Raw genomic sequence first — 24,477 nt, 5'->3', positions numbered from 1 at the left:
TAAATCCCAGAAGTGACAAACATGCAAAACAATTAGATGTCAGGATTGGTTTCCTCAAGGCCTCCCTCCTTGGCTTGCAGACCGCATCCACCTTGCTGTGTCCTCATGTCGCCTTTCCTCGGTGTGCATCCTTCCCTGGTATCTCTCCCCTTCTGACAACAGTCCTATTGGATTAGGCCCCACCCTAACAGTTTCCTTTTAACTTAATCAGCACTTTAAAGGCCCCTTCCCCAAATATAGTCACATTCTTAGGTTCTGGGGTTAGGCAGCGGTTCTCAACCTATGGGTTGCGACCCCTTTGGCGATCGAATGACCCTTTCACAGGGATCGCCTAAGACCATCCTGCATATCAGATATTTACATTATGATTCATAACAGTAGCAACATTACAGTTATGAAGTAGCAATGAAAATAATTTTATGGTTGGGTCACAACATGAGGAACTGTATTTAAAGGGCCAGAAGGCTGAGAACCACTGGGTTAGGGCTTCAACATAAGAATTTTGAGGAGAAACAGTCCACCTCAAAACTGTATTAAATGTGAAAAAAATTAATATTGTGAGTGACATGGCCCTCTAGGGTGAAATTTAAATGAAAACATTTGCAGATTTCCATATGTGCTCTCATTGTGTTCTCATACATAACATTTGCAAATAGAGAGACTTCATTGTTCCTGGTGCTGTGTTTCTGTTTTGGCAGGCCTGGCAGCTGCGATTCAGTCACCTCGTGGGCTATGGTGCCAAGTATTACTCTTACCTGATGTCCAGGGCAGTAGCTTCCATGGTTTGGAAGGAATGTTTCCTACAGGATCCTTTTAACAGGTAATAAGGGGAGTATGGCATAAAATGTTCCTCTCAACTTCTGTAATCCCCCACCTCACTACATCCAAAGTCAGGCTCTGAGATTCCTCGGCCACTCAGGACACAGTACAAATCTTTCTGAGGCAGTGTCATCACTCAGTCCAAACCTCTCTCAGACCCTTTCAGAGACAGAGCCTGGTTCTGAACTTTCTTATCTTACCCTCTGCTAATAGCCTGGCGTTCTGCCCTCATGCCCATAGGGACCCTTTATGTGAGAGCTCTGTGCCTTTGCACAGAATGGGCCCAGATTGCTTTGTCTTCATCCTTTCCTGTAGGTTTTCTTAGTTTTCCAGCCTCGCCTGTTTTCAGTACCTTTGTTGCACCCAGTACTTCCTGTTTGACAAGTGTCCTTATTTTCAGCCAAGCATCCAAAGTTTTCCTCATGAGGAACATCTCATTTCTTTATTGCCTAACAAAGGACTTGTTATTTTCTCCTTTTGGGAGAAGCACCACTGGGAACTTTGGTTATTGACCTTAGCATACAGTTTATTCTAGAAACTTCAACCTCTGCCTGACTTTGGAGCACTTTTCCTTCACCTTTAAAGGCAGTGACAAGTTTAAAAAAAAAGGGGGGGGTTGTGGGGACTGCTCCACCTGTTGCCACTCAGACAGTGTGGGTACCTGCTCAACATGGCTTTCCACTGCCCTGCCTCATCGTTGTCCTCATGGGATAGTCAGTGATTCCGACAACACAGCCTGCAGCTCTGTCTAGAAGGCTACGGGAACATCTGTGTGGGGACTTCTGGCCTCTCCCAGATCATAATTCATCAGATTAGCCAGTGGATGTGGTGAGCTTTAATGAGCCCACAGGAAATTTCATCTAGGGACAAGTATGCCACCCCTTTCCCCACAACAGAGGAAGGACATGGGGGCTGGGGAGGAGGGAGAGCAGGGCCTGAGAGGGTCATCACAAGGCTCTTATTGGTTGGAGAAGCACGGGAGAGCTCCTGTTGCTCCCTAATTGGGCCTCCTCCTGACAGCAGGAAGTCAAGTTCTGGTTCCGTGAGTCCTTAGAAGGAGCTGCCTTTGAAAGCAAACCACTAATTATGATCAGGTCTGATAGTCATTGAAAGCATTTTATCTCCTAACCACACAAATAAATACGTACATCTCCAAATGTCAGGCAGCCATTGTGGATGACTGTTCTCTTGACTGCTTTCACACTGTTTAAGATGGATGACATCTTAGCTTTCTAGAGGCCCTAGAGTTTTCATGTGGCATGTTATTTTACACTCAGCAGCTTTGGCTCAGCCAGTGGGTTTTATAAAAAGAAACTTAGGTTCAGAGAGAACAGATTTATTTGTTCAAGGCTTCGTAGTTAACAGGGTGGAGTAAGATTATAATCTAGGTCTGCTAATTCCTAGTCCCTTCTCTTTCCCCGCTTCCTGCACACCCCCTCAACTTTTCATACAATTTGACATAGGTTTGGCTTTCCTCAGCAGTTAATAATCACATTCAGTTCCAAATCTTTTGAATCTGATGTAATAGAATTTTTAAATGTTTTACAGCATGGTACCCACATGTTATTTTGTGTTCAGTCCTTTGCACTTGCAGACATTCGGTCTGCTATTCAGAGTTTATTATTTTCCAAGGATATAAAGCCAAAATTAACCACAATAAATCAGTTTGGGGGGATTACATTTCTTTACTGGAGATTTCTATAAAATAGACAAAATATTATCTTCTTTAAAGGAACTACACTTTACTAGAAAACCACATACTCTTAAATACATATATTTCCAAGTATTTATACCTTGTTTATATATGCATTCTTGCCTGGACATGTAGTTGCCATAGTTTTATAGACATGTAAAAGTAAGCTAGTAAAAATACTCATTGGACTAGAAAATTTCTAACCTCTGTCCAAAGATCCTTTTTGATCCCACTTTTGAAAAATTACCAAGCTGGAAGCTGATATCAAGAAGCCAGGCAGGACAGAGCTGAGGCAGGCAGAGAACTGGAGGCCTATGGCAGGAGTTTGACTCAGGCCAGGGGAGCAGAGTACAGTGGTTGGGAGGGAATTCCAAGCCCCCGAGGCTGGAATCGGGCCCTTTCACCTGTCCCTATTCCCTGAGAAGGCCCAACCTTCTCTCCACATTTCCTGCTTTGGGACACACTTTGCCTTAGCTCTCACTGCAGGATGTAACCCAAATTAGTGTTTGATATGAACATATTTTTGATATGGTAATGATGTCAAAAATTCTGATTAGAAATCATGTTCACAAAATTGCCCATACATAAAGATGCTACAGAAAGAATGGAATGAAACCATCAAAATTTATTTTATGTTATAGTGTGTGCTCATTTCCATTAAAAGAATTGCATCTTCCATAAAATACACGAATAGCACTAAATAGCTTGTCTCCAGGTGCCATTAATTTGGAGAATTTCTGTCTATAAAAATTCTTCCTGACCTTCTAGTGTTACAGACAGAATTCCTTATAGAATCCAGCTGACCATGAGTATCTGCAGATGAAAGCGAGCTGTTCTCGCCTTTGCCTTTGTCTTTGCCACCCACACACTGCCGAGCCAGTTTTCTGTTCCCTTAGCTATTATCCTCAGCCAAGGTCTCCCAGGGTAATTAATTCTCTCCTGCCAGCTTTTTTTCTTCTTCACTTTTATTTCAGAATGTTATTTTTCTCTTTGTTAGGTGCTATCTCAAGTTCTTTTATAAAAGTAAAAAATGGCGTAAATACTTTCAAATCTCACTGTAAACTAATCCTAAAGATGACGAAGAGAATATAATCTTACTTATTCTGTAATACATATATGAAATAATCCTTTCTATGAAGAGATTGCTTGCTACAAAGCAGTTAAAAATATAGTTAGCCTTTTACAATAAATATATGGTTTTACTCAGAATAATTTTAAAAATTGGAATTAAATTTTTAGAAGCAAGAAAATTAAGAGCTGAATTATCTCATGGTGACAGGTTTTCTGAATATAATATCAGTGTGGCTTCTTTTGAGAAACTCAAGACACCTGTGAATGGGGTGGAGTAAGCTGTGCATGAGGGTAACAGTCTCTTATCTCCCCAGGTCGACAGGGGAGCGGTACCGAAGGGAGATGCTGGCCCATGGTGGGGGCAGGGAGCCCATGCTCATGGTGCAAGGTAAACCAAAATGAGGATTGGAACCTTTTCTTTTTTTTAAGTTTTTCGGGTTATATGTTTTGGTATTAGCACATTTAGTTATGTTTTTGACCATCCTATATAATAAAAGGCTAATATGCAAATTGTCCCCTCAACCTGGAGGTCTACCAGGGGTTGGGGCTGGCTGGCCAACCACCTGCGGTCCCTCACCCTGGCCAGCGCCGCCCCCAATCATCCCGCCCCCCTCCAACCCCAATTGGCGGCGGGGCCGGCTGGCCAACCTGCCACGTCTCCCCCCCCTGGCTGCCCCAGCCCCATCAGCCCCAATCGGGGTGGGATGGCTGGACCCCACCAGTGCACGAATTCGTGCACCGGGCCTCTAGTCTATATATCCTATCTAATAAAGGAGAAACATGGTAATTGGCATACGACCACTACCCTTCTTCCCATTGGCTAATCATTGAGATATGCAAATTAACTGCCAGCCAAGATGGCGGCCGGCAGCCAGGCAGCTTGAAACTAACATGAGGCTTGCTTGCTTCAGTGACGGAGATGTCCAACGTTCCCCGCCTGCCTTGCCGGCCTCTGAGCTTGTAGTTTAAGAAACATTGTAACAAATATAGAAGCTAAACAAAACCCCAGAAAAACCTGCTTTCAGCGAGCCGGGATCTCAGAGCTTGAGTTATACACATTGTTTCGATTATAGAACTGAAACAAACCAGATACCTGATTTCAGGAGTGGAGGCCTAAGAGCTGGAGCCTCAGAGCTAAAGCTGGCCCAGAATAAAAATAAATAAATAAATAAAGGAGCAGTTGGGAGCTTCTGTCACCCACCAGCCTGAAAACAGCCCTTAGCCCCTCACCCAGGCTGGCCAGGCACCCCAGTGGGGACCCCCACCCTGAAGGGTGTGTGACCAGCTGCAAACAGTCATCATCCCCTCACCTAGGCTGGCCAGGCACCCCAGTGGGGACCCCCACCCTGATCCAGGACACCCTTCAGGGCAAACCAGCCAGCCCCACCCATGCACCAGGCCTTTATCCTATACAGTAAAAGGGTAATATGCCTCCCAGCACCGTGATCAGCGGAGCCGAGCGGCCTCCCGGCACCGGGATCAGTGTGAGAGCGGGGAGCTCCCTAGACCCCTGATCGCTCTGCGGATCTGTGTGTGACAGGGGGTGGGGCCACAACCTCCCTATCTGCCCTGCTCTGTTCCTAACAGGGGAAGGCGCCCCAGCCTCCCGATTAGCCCTGCTCTGTGCCTGATACGGGAGAGCTCCCCAACCCCCTGATTGCCCTGCGGCTCTGTGTGTGACAGGGTAGAGCCATAACCTCCCCATCGGCCCTGCCCTGCGTGTGAGAGTGGCGGCGCCCCAACCCCCTGATTGGCCCTGCTCTGTGGGTGATAGAGGGGAGTGCCCCAACCCCCCCCCCCCCCCGCCACGGGCCCTGCTCTGTGTGTGATGGGGTGGAGCCATAACCTCCCCATCGGCCCTGCCCTGAGTGTGACAGTGGCGGCGCCCCAACCCCCTGATCGGCCCTGCTCTGTGGGTGATAGAGGGTGGCGCCCTAGCCCCTTTATCCGCCCTGCTCTGTGTGTGACAGGGGGCGGTGCCCCAACTCCCATATCGGCTCTACTCTGAGTGACAGGGGGGAGCTCCCCAATCCCCTGATGGGCTCTGCTCTGTGCGTGACAGGGGGGGCTCCCCAACCCCCCTGATGGGCCCTGCTATGTGTGTGACGGGGCAGTGCCCCAACCCCCTGATTGGCCCTGCTCTGTGCGTGACAGGGGGTGGCGCCGCAACCTCCCCATCTACCCTGCCTTCAGTGTGACAGGGAGCGGCGCCCCAACTCCCCAATCGGCCCTGTTCTGTGCCCGACCAGGGGCTGCACCTAGGGATTGGGCCTGCCCTCTGCCACCCGGGAGCAGGCCTAAGCCAGCAGGTCGTTATCTCCCGAGGGGTCCCAGACTGCGAGAGGACACAGGCTGGGCTGAGGGACCCCCCATTCCCTCCCGAGTGCACAAATTTTTATATATAAAAGGCTAATATGCTAAGTGTCTGACCATCCGATTGGTCGCTATGACGCACACTGACCACCAGGGGGCAGATACTCAACACAGGAGCTGCCATGACGTGCACTGGCCATTTACAAAGAAATGGCACCGCGGACCTGGTGCCCACAAAGCAACACTCTGCTTCCCCCAAGTGGGACACAGGCCCCGCCACCACCTTGGAGCAACAGCCCACCAATTTGCAGCCAACACTGCCGAGACCCCATGGCCCAAAATGCTGCCCACAGCTGAGCCCAGCTTCCTCTCCCTAGCAACTAGCCTCCTTGCAGTTTCTTCAACCCAGGAATACAACTTGCTTTATAGCCAAGTGGAAACATTTTACACTTTAACCAAATGTCTATGAAGCATTTTTCCGTGCCTCATCTCATTTCATCTTCACAGAAGTCCTAGAGTAGGTAGATAGGAGACTCAGTGGAATCCTATTTTCTTTTCATTAGCCAGAAAACGGAGATTTAGAAAGCTTAGAAACTTGACCCTACTGAAAAGAAATAAGAAATGGTGGACCTTGAAAATGACTTCAGGTTTTCTCACTGCACAGAATACAGTCAAATACTTGCTGCAGTAAAATATTTTACTCTTTGTTCTCCCTGCATGATCTACAATAATAATCTACTTTGTGTTGATATTTACTGCTGTGTTGCTGACAATTACTGAAAGAGATGTTGGGGTGCTTCACTGGGCTGGAAAAAGTTTAGGTAAATCAGAAAGCAGGTCTAATTAAGCAAGTTTATTCTATATATATAAAAGGCTAAGTTGACTTGCGCATGCGCAATACATATAAAGCTCTCGCTGGTGCCAGTCGCACGCGTGTGTTTCGATCTGTCATTGTCTATCGTGAATTTGGTTGATACTTCTATTATAGATAAAGAGCGAATAGTGATATTAAAATATTTCTTCTAATTTCCTTTCAACGTGCATGAATCCATGCACCAGGCCACTAGTCCTATATAATAAAAGGCTAATATGCAAATTGTCCCCCCAACCAGGAGTTCAACCAGGGGACAGGGCCAGTCGGCCAACCGCCTGCAGCCTCTCCCCCTGTCTAGCCCAGCCCGATTGGTCCCGATTGGGGCAGGTCAGCTGGACCCCACCCATGCACGACTTTGTGCACTGGGCCTCTAGTCTATAATAGCTGTTTCATATTTTCTGTGTATTTTTTAAAGGGATGATGTTCCAGCTACTTACTCTTTCTGAGAATCTATTTCATTGTATCCCAAAGAACAAATTAATTTTATTATATTTCTGTTCTAATGTTTATTTCTATTTCATTGTATCTCAAATAACAAATTAATTTTTAGTTACTGTGTTTTATTTAGGTGATAGGATAAAATTTCAGGCATTAGCTTTCAGAATGTTACTAACATTCTAATAGGAAATTGTTAAATTTGTCATAAATTTATAAATTTTCCATCAGTTCTCAGAAAGTTTACCTTTATAGTTTAATAGATCACAAAGTACTTCTTTAGCCAACAGAACTCATTTATTTCTTATTTTTTTATTTCTTTCTCTGTAAGCTAGAAATGCAAGGCATCAGGTTGGACTTTTTTCAGGTTGAAAAATTAGAACTTAACCATTCTCTAAGGCATGTTTGTTTTCCTATTTAAATTTTTTGCTAATTTTTAAATTTCAGTATTTTCACTGAAAATTATTGTAAATGGAAGTAACCATCATGATTTTTTATATAATGTTCTCACAAATGTTTCAAGGAAGATCTGAATGTTATTGGATACTTTCAATATATTGACATTTATATTTGCAGCTGATCCCTCTGACTATCTGATAAAAATGGCAGTTAGGAAATAACTTCCAGTATTAGGGAAATATTTTTTTATTGTAATAATTGAGTGGGTAGTAATATTATTGGGTCTGACATAAGTGTTTTCTTGCCTAGATCTGTTTAGTCAAATGCCTGTTGCTTTTGCAAACCTCCAGATCCTTTCCTTCAGCTACTCATTAAGAAAACCAGGTATTTGTTGAGAGCTGATTATGTGCCAGGTGCTAGATAAGTACTAAAGATGAAGTAGTGAAAGACAACCTAGACAAATAACGCAGCTCTTACGGAACTCTGAGAATTCTGTTTACCCAGGAAAGTGTGTTCACGCAGGCATGATCTGCCCAACACCACAGCAAATGTATAAAACAGAGACCCTACGGTGTTATGTAGCACAGCACAGCTGTCCTTTGCCAGGAACATTTTGGTTTTCCACCAGTGGCCTGGGAGTTGACCTCTCAAGATAATGAAGGCATGTTGATGCCATCTCAGTTTTCCACTTGACCCTAATTGAACTCTGCTGTATCCAGGAACTGTTTTCAATGTTTTCCATGTACTAATTACTCTTCTAGCAATTCTCTGAGGTAGGAATTATCATTATCCCCATTTTACAGCTGATGAAACAGGCCTGCTCCCAGTCTAAGTGATGAGGCAGTGGGTGGAAGACCCAGGATTTGAACCCGTGACTTCTGGCAGTAGAGACCAGGCTCGTTATCAGTCTGTGCTGCTTCACATGTTTGTGGAACAAAACACATAGTTAAGGGTCTGTATGGACTGGAGTGAAAGTGAAATTCATTGACTCATAATTGTAAACAAGTAGTGTAAATTGTGTACTTTTTAGCTGGTAGTTTTGGTGCTATGTAGACATCCCACTGAGATTCGTGACCAGATCAGATGCTTCAGGATTGCTTTCTCATACAGATGTTTTGTTAGTTATATTCTCTCAATAGCAGTGCTTATCTTATGCTTTTTGAGACCAGGATCTAAATGCTTACATGTGGTTCCATCAACAGAAAAAAATGGAATCTTTTTCAGTGTTTGTCTTTTGGGTGGTGTATTTTTCTACTCTGCTTCTAAGAATGTTGTAAAAAAGATCTCTAAAAATTTTGTTCTTTATATGAAACATTTTTGTGTTAAGAAATTTAATATATATATATTTTTAATCCTCACCCAAGGATATTTCCTCCATTGATTTCTAGAAACAGTGGAGGGAGGGAGGAGAGGAAGAGAGAGAGGGAGAAACATCAACGTGAAAGAGACACATTGATTGGTTGCCTCCCAAAAGCACCCCAACAGGGCTGGGGAACCTGCAACCAAGGTACATGCCCTTGACTGGAAATCGAACCCATCACCCTTCTTTCTGTCTGCAGGCCGATGCTCTAATCCAGGGGTCCTCAAACTTTTTAAACAGGGGGCCAGTTCACTGTCCCTCAGACCGTTGGAGGGCCGGACTATAGTTTAAAAAAAACTATGAACAAATTCCTATGCACACTGCACATATCTTATTTTGAAGTAAAAAAACAAAACTTCAAAAAAAAAGGCTTTCCTAACTTCAAAAAAAAAAAGGCCCTACTAACTGCAAAATAAAAAAAATAAAAAATAGACCTCCTAACTTCAAAAAAAAAAAAATCCTAACTTGTTCTTACCTGGGTCCTCAGGCAGCAGCAGGCTCTGCACAGGCAAGCTTGTGACTCATCTGATCACACCCGAGACTGAGAGGAGGAGTCGAGGAGAGACAGAGAGAAGGACGGGAGTTGGAGAGTGTGGCGCACATTCCACACATGCGCACTGCGGGCCCGGGACAAGTCGGCTGCTAAGCAACAGGCAGCGGCAGCAAAAACACCTGGCAGGCCCGATAAATGTTTTTGGCAGGCCACATGTGGCCCACGGGCCGTAGTTTGAGGACCCCTGCTCTAACCACTAAGAAAACCAGCCAGGGCACTTTTTAAAAAATATTTTCAGAACTAAAATTCATATACTCAGGAGAAAAATAAGACCATGATTCAAACCAGAGATAGAGTGGTTCTGCTTTTAAACCTTAATATTTTTCTTAATATTGTTCTATCACATCTCATTAATCCACATGATTTCTTGCATGTCAAAGATGAATGGGGAAGCATGCAAAGAGATTATGCCTGCTGTCACTTTATGGGGTTGGATTTGTAAAACAAGACCAGCCATCACTTCTCATTTTCTTGGATGCAGCCAGCCTGTCCCCCAAACAGGAATGTCATAGATGATGGCTCAGTCTTAACACCAGGGTATCCCTAGGAGTGATTGGTGAAATTACTGAGAGTTGTGATATAAAAGCATAAACCATTGAGTTAGTATTATTTTTTTATTTTATTTTATTTATTTTATTATTATTTTTTTTTAGTAGTCCTAGTTTTGCCATTTTATTTATTTATTTTTAGGGAGATACTCTTTTTATTTATTTTTATTTTTTGGGGGGGGGGAGATACTCTTTTAAAAAAATATTTTATTATATATATTTTATTGATTTCAGAGAGAGATAGATAAACATCAACCTGTTGCGTCTAGTCTTGCCATTTCAAATTGACACTCTAAGCTGAGGTTTTCTTTCTTTCTTTTTTTTTTTAATTAAATCTTTATTGTTCAGATTATTACATTTGTTCCTCTTTTTTCCCCCCATAACTCCCCTCCTCCCAGTTCCCGCCCCACCCTCTGCCCTCACTCCCCACCCACTGACCTCATCCATAGGTGCACAATTTTTGTCCAATCTCTTCCCGCATCTCCCACACCCATTTCCCCCCAAAGAATAGTCAGTCCATTCCCTTTCTATGTCCCTGATTCTATTATGATCACCAGATTATTTATTCACTTGATTCTTAGATTCACTTGTTGATAGATGCATGTTTGTTGTTCTTAATTTGTATCTTTACCTTTTTCTTCTTCTTCCTCTTCTTAAAGGATACCTTTCAGCATTTCATATAATACTGGTTTGGTGGTGATGAACTCCTTTAGCTTTTCCTTATCTGTGAAGCTCTTTACCTGACCTTCAGTTCTGAATGATAGCTTTGCTGGGTAAAGTAATCTTGGTTGTAGGTTCTTGGTATTCATCACTTTGAATATTTCTTGCCATTCCCTTCTGGCCTGCAAAGTTTCTGTTGAGAAATCAGCTCACAGTCGTATGGGTAGTCCCTTGTAGGTAACTGAGTTTCTTTCTCTTGCTGTTTTTAAGATTCTCTCTTTGTCTTTTGCTCTTGGCATTTTAATTATGATGTGTCTTGGTGTGATCCTCTTTGGATTCCTTTTGTTTGGGGTTCTCTGCGCTTCCTGGACCTGTAGGTCTATTTCTTTCACCAGGTGAGGGAAGTTTTCTGTCATTATTTCTTCAAATAGGTTTTCAATATCTTGCTCTCTCTCATCTTCTGGCACCCCTATAATTCTGATGTTGGTACGCTTGAAGCTGTCCCAGAGGCTCCTTACACTATCTTTGTATTTTTGGATTCTTTATTCATTTTGCTTTTCTGGTTGGGTGTTTTTTGCTTCTTCGCATTTCAAATCTTTGCCTTGATTCTTGCGGTCCTCTGGTCTGCTGTTGGGAGTCTGCATAGTATTCGTTATTTCAGTCCATGTATGCTTAATTTCTAGTTGGTTCTTTATCATAACATCGAGGGTCTCATTAGATTTCTTGAGGATCTCACTACATTTATCGGCGGCTTCTAGACAGTTCTTAAGAGACCTTAAAAGTGTGGTTCTGAACTCAATATCCTCCATTGACAGTTTTGTCCTGTTTCTTTGTCTCCGCATTTTTTATGCTTTCTTGGTGCACCCCTTAGTGGTCTTTGTGTGCAGTCTTGTTGTAGTTAAGCCTTGATTGTTGTCGGCAATACCGGGGGTGATTTGACCTCCAGGCTAACTGGCTATGAGAATCAGCTGTGTCTGCAGTGGGAGAGCTTCTGTGCTGGATCTCTAGGGCGGTGCTAATCTAGCGTTTGCCTCAGGCTATCCAGCAAATGTCTCTGAGCAGGGTTTGGGCGGGGCGGGTCCCAGGGGATCTACAGGGTGGGCTGGAGCAAGCAGTTATGGCTGCTCTCAGTTCCGTCCCTAGGGGCTCTGCCTCACAGAGTCCTAGCAACCGCTGCAAACCTCGGAGAGAAAGCTGCCTTCGAGTTCCAACCGAAGCCAGACAGTCCCGCTTCTTCCGTTTGAGTCTGGGTCCCTAGAGACTCGCCCGGATCTGGAGCTCAGAGTCTGAAACTCCCTCCTGATTGAAAACAACAACCGCGCCCTCCGCCTCCAGCCTGCTCCGTGTGCACTCCGCACCTTAGTATTTCACTTCAGCACTGCGCCTCCTCTGAGTCTGGGTATGATATTCTCTTTCCTCCTAGTTGTAGAATTTCCACTCAGCCAGCCTTCCTGTGGTTCTGGATGATGTCCGTTCCGTCTTTTAGTTGTTTTTTGAAGTGGTTGTTCGAGGCAGCAATCTCCGGCGTTAACCTATGCCGCCATCTTGGTTTCTCAGTATTATTTTTTTATTTTATAGGTGCTGTATATATTTTATTTAACTACTTATGAGGTAAATGTAAAGAATTATATTAAGTACAAAAAGGTAAAGAAATAGAATCCAGTCAGCCCTCTGCATTCACAGGTTTCATCTCCATGGGTATGGAGAGCTAACTACAGCACTTGAGCATCCTCATTTTGTATCTGTGGGCGTTCCTGGAACCAATCTCCTGTGGATACCAATGGATGACTGTACCTACCTTCAAATATTGTGTCTCCCTGACCAAATGACTAATGTATTAATCTCCTTACTTAAGACTTAAGTTTCAAATTAACTCCAACCTATCTCTTAGAGTCAGAATACTTACGCATTGTACTTATGCTCTTTGAATGATACATAGTCAACAAAACCAAATATATAATACTTTTGATCTTTGAATAGTAAATACTACACAGGTGAACTTTTTGGTTATTTGATTTTTTAGAATGAGTCATCACTTGTTCCAAGTACCTTGGTCTTTCCTGATGCCCACAGACAAATGAGCCTGCTTGTGTCCAGAACCCAATCTAAGGAAGTCCCGTAAAACATACCATCCCTCTGCTTCTTTTTACCCTGTTGTTTGTCCGCATTCACAGTTAAAGCCTACACGAAACAGTTGCAGCAACAGAAGCTTTTCTTAAAGAGCCTATGTTTGTTTCCTTTCAACATATTAAACACCATTTGAAGACAACAAAATAATGGTTAGAATAGCATTTCCTTCCTCAGAGAAGGAAAGCAGTCATGTGGTGCAACAGTATTGAATTTATAGTTACTAACTCTGCTATTTACTTATTACAAGTTACTTGGGAAAGTCACTTAATCTCCATATGAGAAATAAAATATGATTTGACTTCAAAATATTTCTTATCTGCCCTATAGCTTCTTTTTTGTAAATATATTGTATTTATTTTTTACAGAGAGAAAGGGAGAGGGAGAGGGATAGTTAGAAACATCGATCAGCTGCCTCCTGCACACCCCCTACTGGGGATGTGCCCACAACCAAGGTACATGTCCTTGACTGAAATCGAACCTGGGACCCTCAATCCACAGGCTGATGCTTTATCCACTGAGCCAAACCAGTTAGGGCTCCATAGGTTCTTTTTCAGTCCATCTCTTACAGGGTGTGTGTGTGTTATCCTATGTAATAAAAGCATAGTATGCAAATTGTTCCCTCAACTGGAGTTCTTCCAGGAATTCAACCAGGGGGCGGGCCGGCTGGGTAAAGGGAGAGAGGCCCTGGTCAGCAGCGGCAGCAAGCAGCCAGGGGAAGGGAAGGGAAGCCCCAGCGGGCAGCTGGCAGCCACTAGGGACCCTACCAGTGCACGAATTTCATTCACGGGGCCTCTAGTAATTGATATAATAGATGCAATAGAAAGTCAGAGCATTACAGATTTAAATTATGTCCTTATCTAGTTTATTTTCCTCATGTCTAATTTTTATTTTGGAATGGAAAGCTCTTTTTAGTTAAAGTATGTTTGATATACAATATTATATTTGTTTCAGGTGTATAACATAGTGGATTTCACATTTATACACCTTACAGTGATTACCACAAAAAGTCCACTATCCATCTGTCACCTTACAAAGGTATTTTGGATATTGACTCTATTCCCTATGCTGTACTTTACATTCCATGACTTATTTATAAGTTTGTACCTCTTAATGCCTTTCACCTTCTCTGCCCTTACCCCCACCACCCAATCCTCTGGCAACTATCAGTTATTTTATATCTATGAGTCTGTTTGTTTTGGTTGTTCATTTATTTAGTTTTTTAGATTTCACACATAAATGGAATGATAGAGTATTTGTCTTTCTCTGACTTGTTTCATTTACCATAATACCCTCTCGGTCTATCCATGTTGGTGTAAGTGGCTGAGTAATATTTCAGAGTATGTGTGTGTTGTTTTCGTGGCTGAGTAATATTCCAGAGAGTGTGTGTGTGTGTGTGTGTGTGTGTGTGCACTTCTTCTTTATCCATTCATCTATTGATGAATACCTGGATTGCTTCCCAAGCTTGGTTATCTATAATAATAAAAGCGTAATATACTAATTAGACTGGACATCCTTCCGGATGACCTTCCAGACGAAGCTGGGGCTGTGAGGGAAGCCTGGGTCCCGGATGCCTGCCAGCAACCGGAGGGAAGCCTGGGTCCCGGGTGCCTATTGGTGACCAGAGGGAAGCCCGGGTCCCAAGTGCCAGAGGGAAGCTGGTGCTGGCAGCTGGGGGAAGGAAGGCCTACTCTTGCATGAATTTCGTGCATCGGGCCTCTAGTTGTAAATAATGCTTCAGTGAATATAGGGGTGCATATAGCTTTCAAATTAGTGTTTTGTTTTCTTCAGATAAGCGCTCAGAAGTGGAATTGCTGGGTCCTTCTTTGTCTCTTGTTATAGCCTTTGTTTTAAAGCCTATTTTGTCTGATATAAGCATTACTAATCTCAGGTTTTTTGTTTGTTACCATTTTCATGAAATATCTTCTCTATGCGTTTACTTTCAGTCTGTGTGTTTCTAGTGTCTCCTGTTGGCAGCATATATAAGGGTCTTGTTTTCTTATTCATTCAATCACCCTATATTTTTTTAATGGAGCACTTAGTTAATTTACATTTAAAGTAATTATTGATAAGTATGTATTTATATTCATTTTGTTTTCATACTAAATTTATAAGTGGTTGGTCTGTCTTTACTATATATTTGCCTTTGCTAATGAGACTTTTTTTTCTCTTGTATTTATTTTCTTGTTTCTGCTTTTGCCCTTTTCTTTTCCACTTAAAGCATTCCCTTTAACATTTATGGTAATGCCACCTTAGTGGTGATGAACTCCTTTAGCTTTTGCTTGTCTGGGAAAATCTTGGACCTCCTTCAATTCTGAAGGATAAACCTTGCTGGATAGATTATTCTTGGTATTCATCATGTTGAATGTATTGTACACTGCCTTCTGACCTGCAAAGTTTCTGTTGAAAAGTCAGCTGATAATTTTATGAGCATTCCCTTGTATGTGGTTTTTCTGTTACTGCTTTTAAGGTTCTAGCTTTATCTTTTAACTTTTAACAATTTAATTATAATCTAGGTGTGGGTCTTTTTGGCTTCATCTTGTTTGGGACTCTCTGTGCTTCCTATACTTAGTTGTCTGTTTCCTTTCCCAAGTTAGGGAAGTTTTCAGCCATTATTTCTCATCTTTTCTTTCTTTTTTGCATTTTATTTTTTATTTCAAGAAAAACTATTTTAAATATAATAATGTTACATTCAATAAAATTTATATTTCAAGAAAAACTTTTAAATATAATAATTACATGTAATAAAAATTAATATTTCAAGAAAAAAATATTTTACATAAAATAATATTACCAAAACTTTACTAACATAGTATAATATCACAAAAATTGTAGGAAATATTAAAAATCTGCAAATAACAGGATTACTTCTATTATATTCTAAAATATTTTTTTCCTCTGGCTCTATTTTGGTTCATCAGTTATTTTGTTCATTATATTCCACAAATGAGTTAGATCATGTGATATTTATCTTTCTCAGACTGTCTTATTTCGCTTAGCATAATGCTCTCCAGGTCCATCAATGCTGTTGAAAATGGTAAGTCTTTTTTACTGCAGTGTAGTATTCCATTGTATAGATGTACCACCGTTTTTTAATCCACTCATCAGCTGACAGGCCCTTACACTGTTTCCAAATCTTAGCTATTGTAAATTGTGCTGCTGTGAACATAGGGTTGCATATATCCTTTATGATTGGTGTTTCTGATTTCTTGGGATATACTCCTAGAAGTGGGGTTACTGGGTCAAATGGGAGTTCCATTTTTAATTTTTTGAGGAAACTACATACTGTTTTTCACAGCGACTGCACCAGCAATGCAAAAGGGTTCCTTTTTCTCTATATCCTCGCCAGCATTTGTTTGTTGATTTGTTGAAGACAGCTATTCTGACAGGTGTGAGATGATACCTCATTGTCGTTTTGATTTGCATCTCTCGAATGATTAGTGACTTTCAGCATGTTTTCATGTATCTCTTGGCCTTTTATCTTCCTTTTGTTGTGTGAGTTCCCTGTAAATTTTGGAGATTAAACCCTTATCAGTGGTAACATTGGCAATATGTTCTCCGATGCAGTGGGCTTTCTTGTTGTTTTGTTAATAGTTTCTTTTGCTGTGCACAAGCTTTTTATTTTTTTATGTAGTCCCATTTGTTTATTTTCTCCTTAGCTTCCATTGCCTTAGGAGATGTATCAGTAAAGATATTGCTACTACATATGTCTGACATTTAGCTGCCTATGGATTCTTCTAAGATTTTTATGGTTTCCTGTCTTACTTTTAAGTCCTTTATCCACTTTGAGTTTATGTTTGTGTATGGTTTAAGTTGGTGATCTAGTTTCATTATTTTTTTTGCATGTATCTCTTCATTTTTCCCAACACCCTTTATTGAAGTGACTGTCTTGATTCCATTGTATGCTCTTGCCTCCTTCGTCAAATATTAATTGAGCATAATGGCTTGGGTCAATCTCTGGGTTCTCTGTTGTGTTCCATTGGTCTATATGTCTGTTCTTGTGCCAGTATCAGGCACTTTTGAGAACAGTGGCTTTGTAATATAGTTTGATATCTGGTATTGTGATCCCTCCAACTTCGTTCTTCTTTCTCAGGATTGCTGTGGCTATTCAGGGTCCTTTTTTAATTCTAGATGAATTTTTGGAGAGTTTGTTCTAGGTCTGTGAAATATTCCATTGCTATCTTAATGGGGATTGCATTGAATCTATACATTGCTTTGGGTAGTATGGACATTTTAATGATGTTAATTCTACCAATCCATGAACACGGTATATTCTTCCACTTGTTTATATCTTCCTCTGTCTCTTTTTTCAATGTTCTGTAGTTTTCCAACTACAGGTCTTTTACTTCCTTCATTAAGTTTATTCCTAGGTATCGTAATTTTTTTGTTGCAGTAGTAAATGGGATTTTTTTTTAATTTCTCTTTCTGTGAGTTCTTATTGGTATATAAAAAGCCAGATTTCTGGGTGTTAATTTGTATACTGCTACATTGCCAAATTCATTTATGAAGTCTAGTAGTTTTTTGATGGAGTCTTTGGGTTTTCTGTGTACAATATCATGTCATCTGCAAATAATGACAGTCTTACTTCTTCTTTTCCCAATTTGGGTGACTTTTCTTTCTTCTTCTTGTCTGATTGTTATGGCTAGCACTTCCAGTACTATGTCGAACAGGAAAAGTGGAAGTGGGCATCCCTGTCTTGTTCCTGTTCTTAGGGAAATGGTTTCAGTTTTTGCCCATTGAGTATGATGTTGGTTGTAGGTTTGTCATATATGCTTTTACCATGTTGAGATATGTTCCCTCTATTCCAACTTTGCTGATAATTTTTATCAAAAATGGGTGTTGGATTTTGTCTAATGCTTTTTCTGCATCTATTGATATGATCATATGATTTTTGTCTTTCAATTTATTTATGTAATGTATCCCATTTATTGATTTGTGATTATTGTACCACCCTTGCATCCCTAGAATAAATCCCACTTGATCATGGTGTATGATCTTTTTGATATATTGCTGGATGCTATTTGCTAATATTTTGTTGAGGATTTTGGACTCTATGTTCATCAGGAATATTGGCCTATAATTCTCTTTCTTTGTAGTGTCTTTATCTGGTTTTGGAATTAGGATAATGCTGGCCTCATAAAAAGAGTTTGGAAGTGTTCCTTCCTCTAGGATTTTCTGAAATAGTTTGAGGAGTATAGGTGTTAGTTCTTCTTTGACTGTTTGGAAAAACTCGTCTGACAAGCTGTCCAGACCTGGGTTTTGTTTAGTGTGAGTTTTTTTTATTACCACTTCACTTTTATCAGTTGTTATTAGCCTATTCAGGTTTTTTTATTCTTCCTGATTCAATTTGAGGAGTTTGTATTTTTCTAGGAATTTGTCTATTTCATCCACATTGTCCAGCTTGTTGGCATATAGTTGTTCATAGTATTTTCTTACAATCCTTTGTATTTCTATGGTGTCAGTGGTTACTCCTCCACTTACATTTCTGATTTTATTTATTTGGGTCCTCTCTCTTTGTTTCTTGATGAGTCTGGCTAATGGTTTATTAATTTTGTTTGTCCTTTCAAAGAACGAGCTCATTGATTTTTGGGGGGGTTTTTTTGGTGTGTTTTTTTTTAGTCTCTGTTATTTATTTCTGCTCTAATCTTTATTATTTCCTTCCTTCTACTTACTCTGGGCTTTTCTTGTTGTTCTCTTTCCAGTTCTTCAAGTTGTAGGGTTAAATAGTTTATTGCTGACTTTTCTTGTTTTTTGAGGTATGCTTGTAGCACTATGAACTTCCCTCTCAGGAATATTTCTTCAAGTAAGTTTTCCATATCTATCACCCTCTCTCTCCCCCCTCTCCCACTCTCTCTCTCTCTCTCCAGCTTCTGGGACACCTGTGATTTGAATATTAATGCACTTGGTTTTGACCCAAAGTTTCCTTGTGCTATCCTCATTCTTTTTAATTATTTTTCTTTTTGATCTTCCAATTGGTGAGTTCCACTATGCTATCTCTTGGATTGTTTATCCATGTTATCCTATCTGCTGTTGATTCCTTCCAGTGTATTTTTGTTACAGTCTTTGTTTTAAAGTCTGTTTTGTCTGCTATAAGCATTACTAATTTCAGGGGGGTTTTGTTTGTTATCATTTTCATGAAATATCTTTTCTATCCTTTTACTTTCAGTCTGTGTATGTGTGTTAAATTCTTCAGTTCTGATAGGTCCTTTTTCATAATTTTTATCTCTTTTTTGACGTTCTCACTGAGTTTATCCTCTTGTCTGCAGAGTTTGATGAGCCTCTTTATGACTATTACTTTGAACTCTTTGTCTAGGTAAATAGTTCACCTCAGTTTCATTTAGTTCTTTTTGCTAGGCTTGGACACCTCACTCTTCAGAGAAGACCTCCACTGTTGTAATATGCCTCCCACTTGTGAGTCACCACATGGGGTGTGGGGGTAAGGGAGGTCCTGACTAAATTTAGTCTCTACCTCTCCTGCCCATTTCAGTGTGACTTTTTCTTTTTATCTGTAGTTGTAGAAAATTTGTTCTGCTAGTTTTCAGGTCATTCTCAGACATAGCTGTTCTATACGTAGTTGTAGTTTTGGTGTCAATGAGAGAAGGTGAGCTCAGTATCTTCCTACTTTTCCATCCTGAACTTGAAGCCAGGAGCCTTGGTCTTGAATGCCAATTTAACTTGTCCTTCCTTGTGTTTGTTTCATTACCCCTGCAACAAATATGTTTCCAAATGGGATCACCAAGTCACTGCCCCTGCTCCTGTGTGGGGGTCTCTGTCTTTATCAAATTATAAACATATTCATAGCATATATAAGATATATGTTACAGGCATAATACTCAGTTACTTAATCCCCACTAAACACAATATGGCAATACCTGACTGAAAACAACTTTCTTAATTGCCAATAATTCTTGGGTTAGGTTGAGTTATTTGTATTCAGTTGACAAAGTTAAGTTTTCTGCTGTTCATTCCAACCCTCCCCCCCATAATGTTGTTTTTTGTTTTGTTTTGGTTGATGTTAAGTATCACATTTCTTAACTCAAAGTTTTTGCTTAAAAGAAACCATGCTGATAATGACATTTTCATTTTGCCATTTAAAAAATATATACTAGCCTGGCCATCATGGCTCAGTGGTTAATTGTCTACCTATGAACCATGAGGTCAGGTTCAGTTTCCAGTCAGGGTATATGCCTGGGTTGCAGGCTCAAGCCCAGTGTGGGGTATGCAAGAGCAGCTGATCAATGGTTCTCTCTCATCATTAATGTTTCTCTCTCTCTCCTTCTCCCTTCCTCTCTGAAATCAATAAAAATATAATATAATATATATATATATATGTGTGTGTGTGTGTGTGTGTGTGTGTGTGTGTGTGTCAGAATATTTTCTAAGTGTGCTTTGGAGAACATGATACAAAGTTCAGTTTCTGATACAATCACTTCAGAAATGTATGGTTTTCTAGAAAGATAAACATGCAATAAGTTGTATGAGTAGCAAATGTTTCTTACTACAGCAAATAAAAGATTGGGATTCTATGGCTGTGAGGGATTGAGGCTATTTTATTTCAGCACTTTGTGAATGACATAAGTTACTCATGCAAGGATACATATCCTCTGTAGACTTTTTTGTGTTTTATATTATCTAAAATTCTTGAGTAAATAGACCTTATTGAGTTTTTAGGTTTAGATTTTATGTATCTTTAAAAAACCAGGAAAAAAAGCTAACATTGAAAAATTACCACATGCCAAGTGCTTTCTGCTATGCTACTTCATTTAATCCCCTATAATGTAGGTCTTATTGTCCCCATTCTTATAGATAATGAAACTATGTCAAAGTTCATCTCTTTTTGTGCTGACTGTTCTCCTGATTCCCACATCATCCTCAGATTGTTAAATTCTGACTTGAGATTGAGCTGGTCTTTAGAACATAGAATCTATAAGTAAAATGAGCCTTGAGACCTTAATGACCCCCAAAATCTGAAGTCACATCCTAACTATTCCCACTGACATTGGAGAGTCTGCCTGCCACCACCAATCCACAATAAAATTTTCCTTAATCTATTTTTATATGAGCTCTTTTAGACTTTTGTGGCAAAGCTATCAACTTAGTTTACTGCCATTTTTAGTCATGGTGGTTCATTTTTAGTCATGGTGGTTCTGATAGAAAGATTCTCACTACAACAGAAGGAGCATGATGCTCAGTTCAGTTTCATGTTTCTGCCTCTGGTTATAACATTCTTTGTGCTTTCACCCTTCAACCTTTGCAGGAAGAATTTTGTGAGAGAAACAAAAGGTTAGAGTCCAAGATTTTAGCATTCCAGAGGTTATTTTCAAATGTTAAACAACTTGTATTTCTGTGCTCCTTTCTAGAAAAGATATTCTTTATTTTTATGTCTCTCTGTGGCAATAAGTAGTATGCAAGCAGAGATACAAAGTAATAACTTGACAGAATTTTAAGAAGGACACATCAGTTTAGAATAAAAGAAATAGTAGGTAAATGAGTCAATTCTCAGTGGAACTCCCTCTGTTTGTTTCTCTGTGTTGCCAAAATGGCTCTTGGAACCAAAGTCTAGAAGGTCCTTACCTTAAGCTGATTAAAATCATTATACCTTACACCTTTGCAGAGCTTTCTGGTTTTCAGAACATATATTCAGTTTTTCCATATTATCCTCTCATATATTCTACTAGAGGCCCAGTGCATGCAATTTCTGCACGGGTTGGGTCACTAAGCCTGGCTGGCAATCAGGGCCGATCGGGGCCTTTCTTCCCCAGCTGCCGGCTGCCTGCTGGGGCCTTCCTTCCCTCAGTTGCTGGCTGCCAGCCGGGGCCTTCCTTAGTTCTGCGCCGCCCCCTGGTGGTCATTGCACATCATAGCGAGTGGTCAAACTCCCGGTCAGTTGAACTCCCAAGGGGACAATTTACATATTAGCCTTTTATTATATAGGATATCACCTCTTCTAACTTGTTACATATTACTTTTTCCCAGAAACAAATCAGAAAATTGTGATTTATATTCCAAAAGGTCCTTCCCATACCCCAAGGAGATTAATACAATCTATGGTAACTACTCTTCTCTTTTAAAAACATTGTTGGTCCTGTCAGCAGTCAACATGTCCAGTACCCAGAGCATGGTTTCACACCATTCTTCATTATATGAAACCAGAGCTCCTTGAAGAGATGGCTGATTCTAGGACTAAATGTGCAGTCTGAGCTCGGAGCATCTTGTAATAGCAGAAAAGAAACACACAGCAATGGGGGTATGTGTCAGGGAATTAAGCAACCACTAAAGAGTTCCCAGATGGCCAAAATTGCAACAATTTGAGTAACCAAATAAATGCTATAAATGATCTACACTAATAAAAGAGAAATGTGCAAATTGGTGTCACTCTGCTACACCACAAGCCACGCCTGCCAGCCAATCAGGAGCAAGTATGCAAATTAACCGAACCTAGATGGTGGCAGCCACAGAGCTGGAGCAAGCAGGAGGCTTGGGTTGCCCCCGGTGATGGAGGAAGCCAAGCTCCCTGCCCGCCCTGGCCAGCCCTGGCCTCCGCTCGAGGCTACAAAGTTTCAATTATAGAAGATAAATAAATCCCAGATACCTGCTTCCCTCCGCTAAAGGAGGCACTGGAAAAAAGAAAAAAGAAAAATAGGAGGGGCTAGAAGCTTGGGTTGCCGAAGGCTGTGGCCAGCCTGCAAACAGCCATCAGCCCCTAACCCAGGCTGGCCAGGCATACCAGCAGGGACCCCCACCCTGAAGGAGGTGTTGCCAGCCTGAAAACAGCCATCAGCCCCTCACCCAGGCTGGCTATGCCCCCCCAGCGGGGACCCTCAACCCATGGGGGCGTGGCTGGCCTGCAAACCACCACAGGCCCCTCGCCCAGGCCGCCCCACACTCCAAGGGAACCTCCACCCTGATCGAGTACACCCTTCAGGACAAACCAGCCGGCCCCGACCCGTGCACCAGGCCTCTATCTATACTAATAAAAGGGTAATATGCTAATTAGACGGGGAGACCTTCCAGATGTTCTTCTGGACAAAGCCATGGTGGTGAGGCCAAGATAGTGGCAGTTAGAGGCCAAGAGGGGAGGGCAGTTGTGGGTGATCAGGATGGTGGGGGGGCGGGGCTGTTGGGGATAAGCAGACCAGCAGGGGGGCCAGTTGGGGGCTAGCAGGCCGTCAGTGAGCGTCAGTTGGAGGTGATCAGGACAGCGGGGGGGGGGGGGGGGAGGGTGCAGTCTGGAGTGAGCAGGCCAGCAGGGGGGCAGTTGGGAGCAAGAAGGCCAGTGGGGAGGGAAGGTGGGGCCGAGCAGGCCAGCAGTGGGGGCAGTTGGGGGTGAGCAGGCTGCCAGGGAAGGCAGTTGGGGGTGAACATACTGGCACAGGGGGCAGTTGGGGGTGATCAGGCTGGCAGGGGGGCATTTGGGGGCAAGCAGGCCGGCAGCGGGGGGGTGGCAGTTGGGGGCGAGCAGGCTAGCAGGCAGAGTGGTCTGGGGCAATCAGGCAGGCAGGTGAGCGGTTAGGAGCCAGCAGTCCCGGATTGCAAGAGAGATGTCCGACTGTCGGTTTAGGCCGGATTCCTGTAAACCGGCAGTAGGACATCCTTCGAGGGGTCCCAGATTGGAGAGGGTGCAGGCCGGGCTGAGGAACACCCCTCCCCTGTGCACGAATTTCATGCACCGGGCTACTAGTTGAATAAATAAAAAGGGAGAATAGACAAATCTTCCCTGCAGAAGAATTTCAGATAATTTATGTAGGTATTCTTCCCTTAAGGAGCTGAAGCAAAATTTCCCACACCCTGGAAATGTGGGCTTCCAAGAGTGATTTTCTTACAAAGAGGAAGGTGTGGAAGGGGGAAAAATCAGAGTAACTTGATAGTAGAGAAACTGACAAACACTCAGCTAGGTGTTCAGGGTCAACATCAACAGTGATAGGTCATGTTGATAAGATGTACCCTTGATATAATGTGTTTAGAAGGGCACTTCACCTCTATGCTCCTCCTTCCCAAACCCATAATCTCAGTGTAATCATGAGAAAATCATTAGACAAACCTGAATTGAGAGGCAAAGTACAGGAAAAAACCTGACCAATACATCTCAAAACTGTCAAGGTCATCAAAAACAAAGGAATCTGAGAAAATGACACAATCTGAAGGAGCCTAACTAAGGTGATGCAGTGTGATATCCTGAATGGGACCCAGAAACAGAAGGACATTAGATAAAAACTAAGGAATTTTAAATAAAGTATGACTTTAGCCCAGCTGGTGTGGCTCAGTGGTTGAGCGTCCACCTATGAACCAGGAGGTCATGGTTTGATTTCCGGTCGGGGCACATGCCCAGGTTGCAGGCTCAATCCCCAGTCGGGGGCTTGCAGGAGGCAGCCCATCAGTGATTCTATCTCATCATTGATGTTTTTCCTCTCTCCCTCTTCCTTCCTCTCTGAAATCAATAAAAATATATTTTAAAAAATAATAATAAAGTATGACTTTACTTAATAATGCTATATCAATACTGGTTAATTAGTTGTGACACGTGTGCCATAACAATCTTCTGTAATAATAAAAGCGTAATATATAAATCAACCGAAAGGCCAAACAGCAGAACAACCTTCCAGACGACCACCCTATGTCACCCAC

At 41.8% G+C, this 24,477-nt stretch overlaps 1 protein-coding gene across 5 annotated transcripts in view; it reads left to right on the top strand.

Annotated features, from left to right (window-relative positions):
• Positions 1–24,477, top strand: part of MIPEP (mitochondrial intermediate peptidase) — a 231,029-nt gene that overhangs the window by 187,564 nt on the left and 18,988 nt on the right. For 2 of the 5 annotated variants that reach the window (XM_059684460.1, XM_059684459.1), the window contains exons 17-18: positions 699–820; positions 3,898–3,971. The exons of 1 other annotated variant lie outside the window; for it this stretch is intronic. In XM_059684460.1, coding sequence (XP_059540443.1) covers positions 699–820; positions 3,898–3,971 — 196 coding nt within the window. Of the gene's footprint in view, positions 1–698; positions 821–3,897; positions 3,972–12,408; positions 12,698–12,748; positions 12,889–24,477 lie in introns of those variants that run through there. 2 more of the 5 variants (XM_059684462.1, XM_059684461.1) reach the window with 2 other exon arrangements.

The sequence above is a fragment of the Myotis daubentonii genome, chromosome 2 (genome assembly GCF_963259705.1).
Source record: "Myotis daubentonii chromosome 2, mMyoDau2.1, whole genome shotgun sequence".
Classification (NCBI taxonomy): Eukaryota; Metazoa; Chordata; class Mammalia; order Chiroptera; family Vespertilionidae; genus Myotis; species Myotis daubentonii.
The sequence above is the reverse complement of the archived record's forward strand: the minus strand, read 5'-3'. Positions and strand labels throughout refer to the sequence as shown.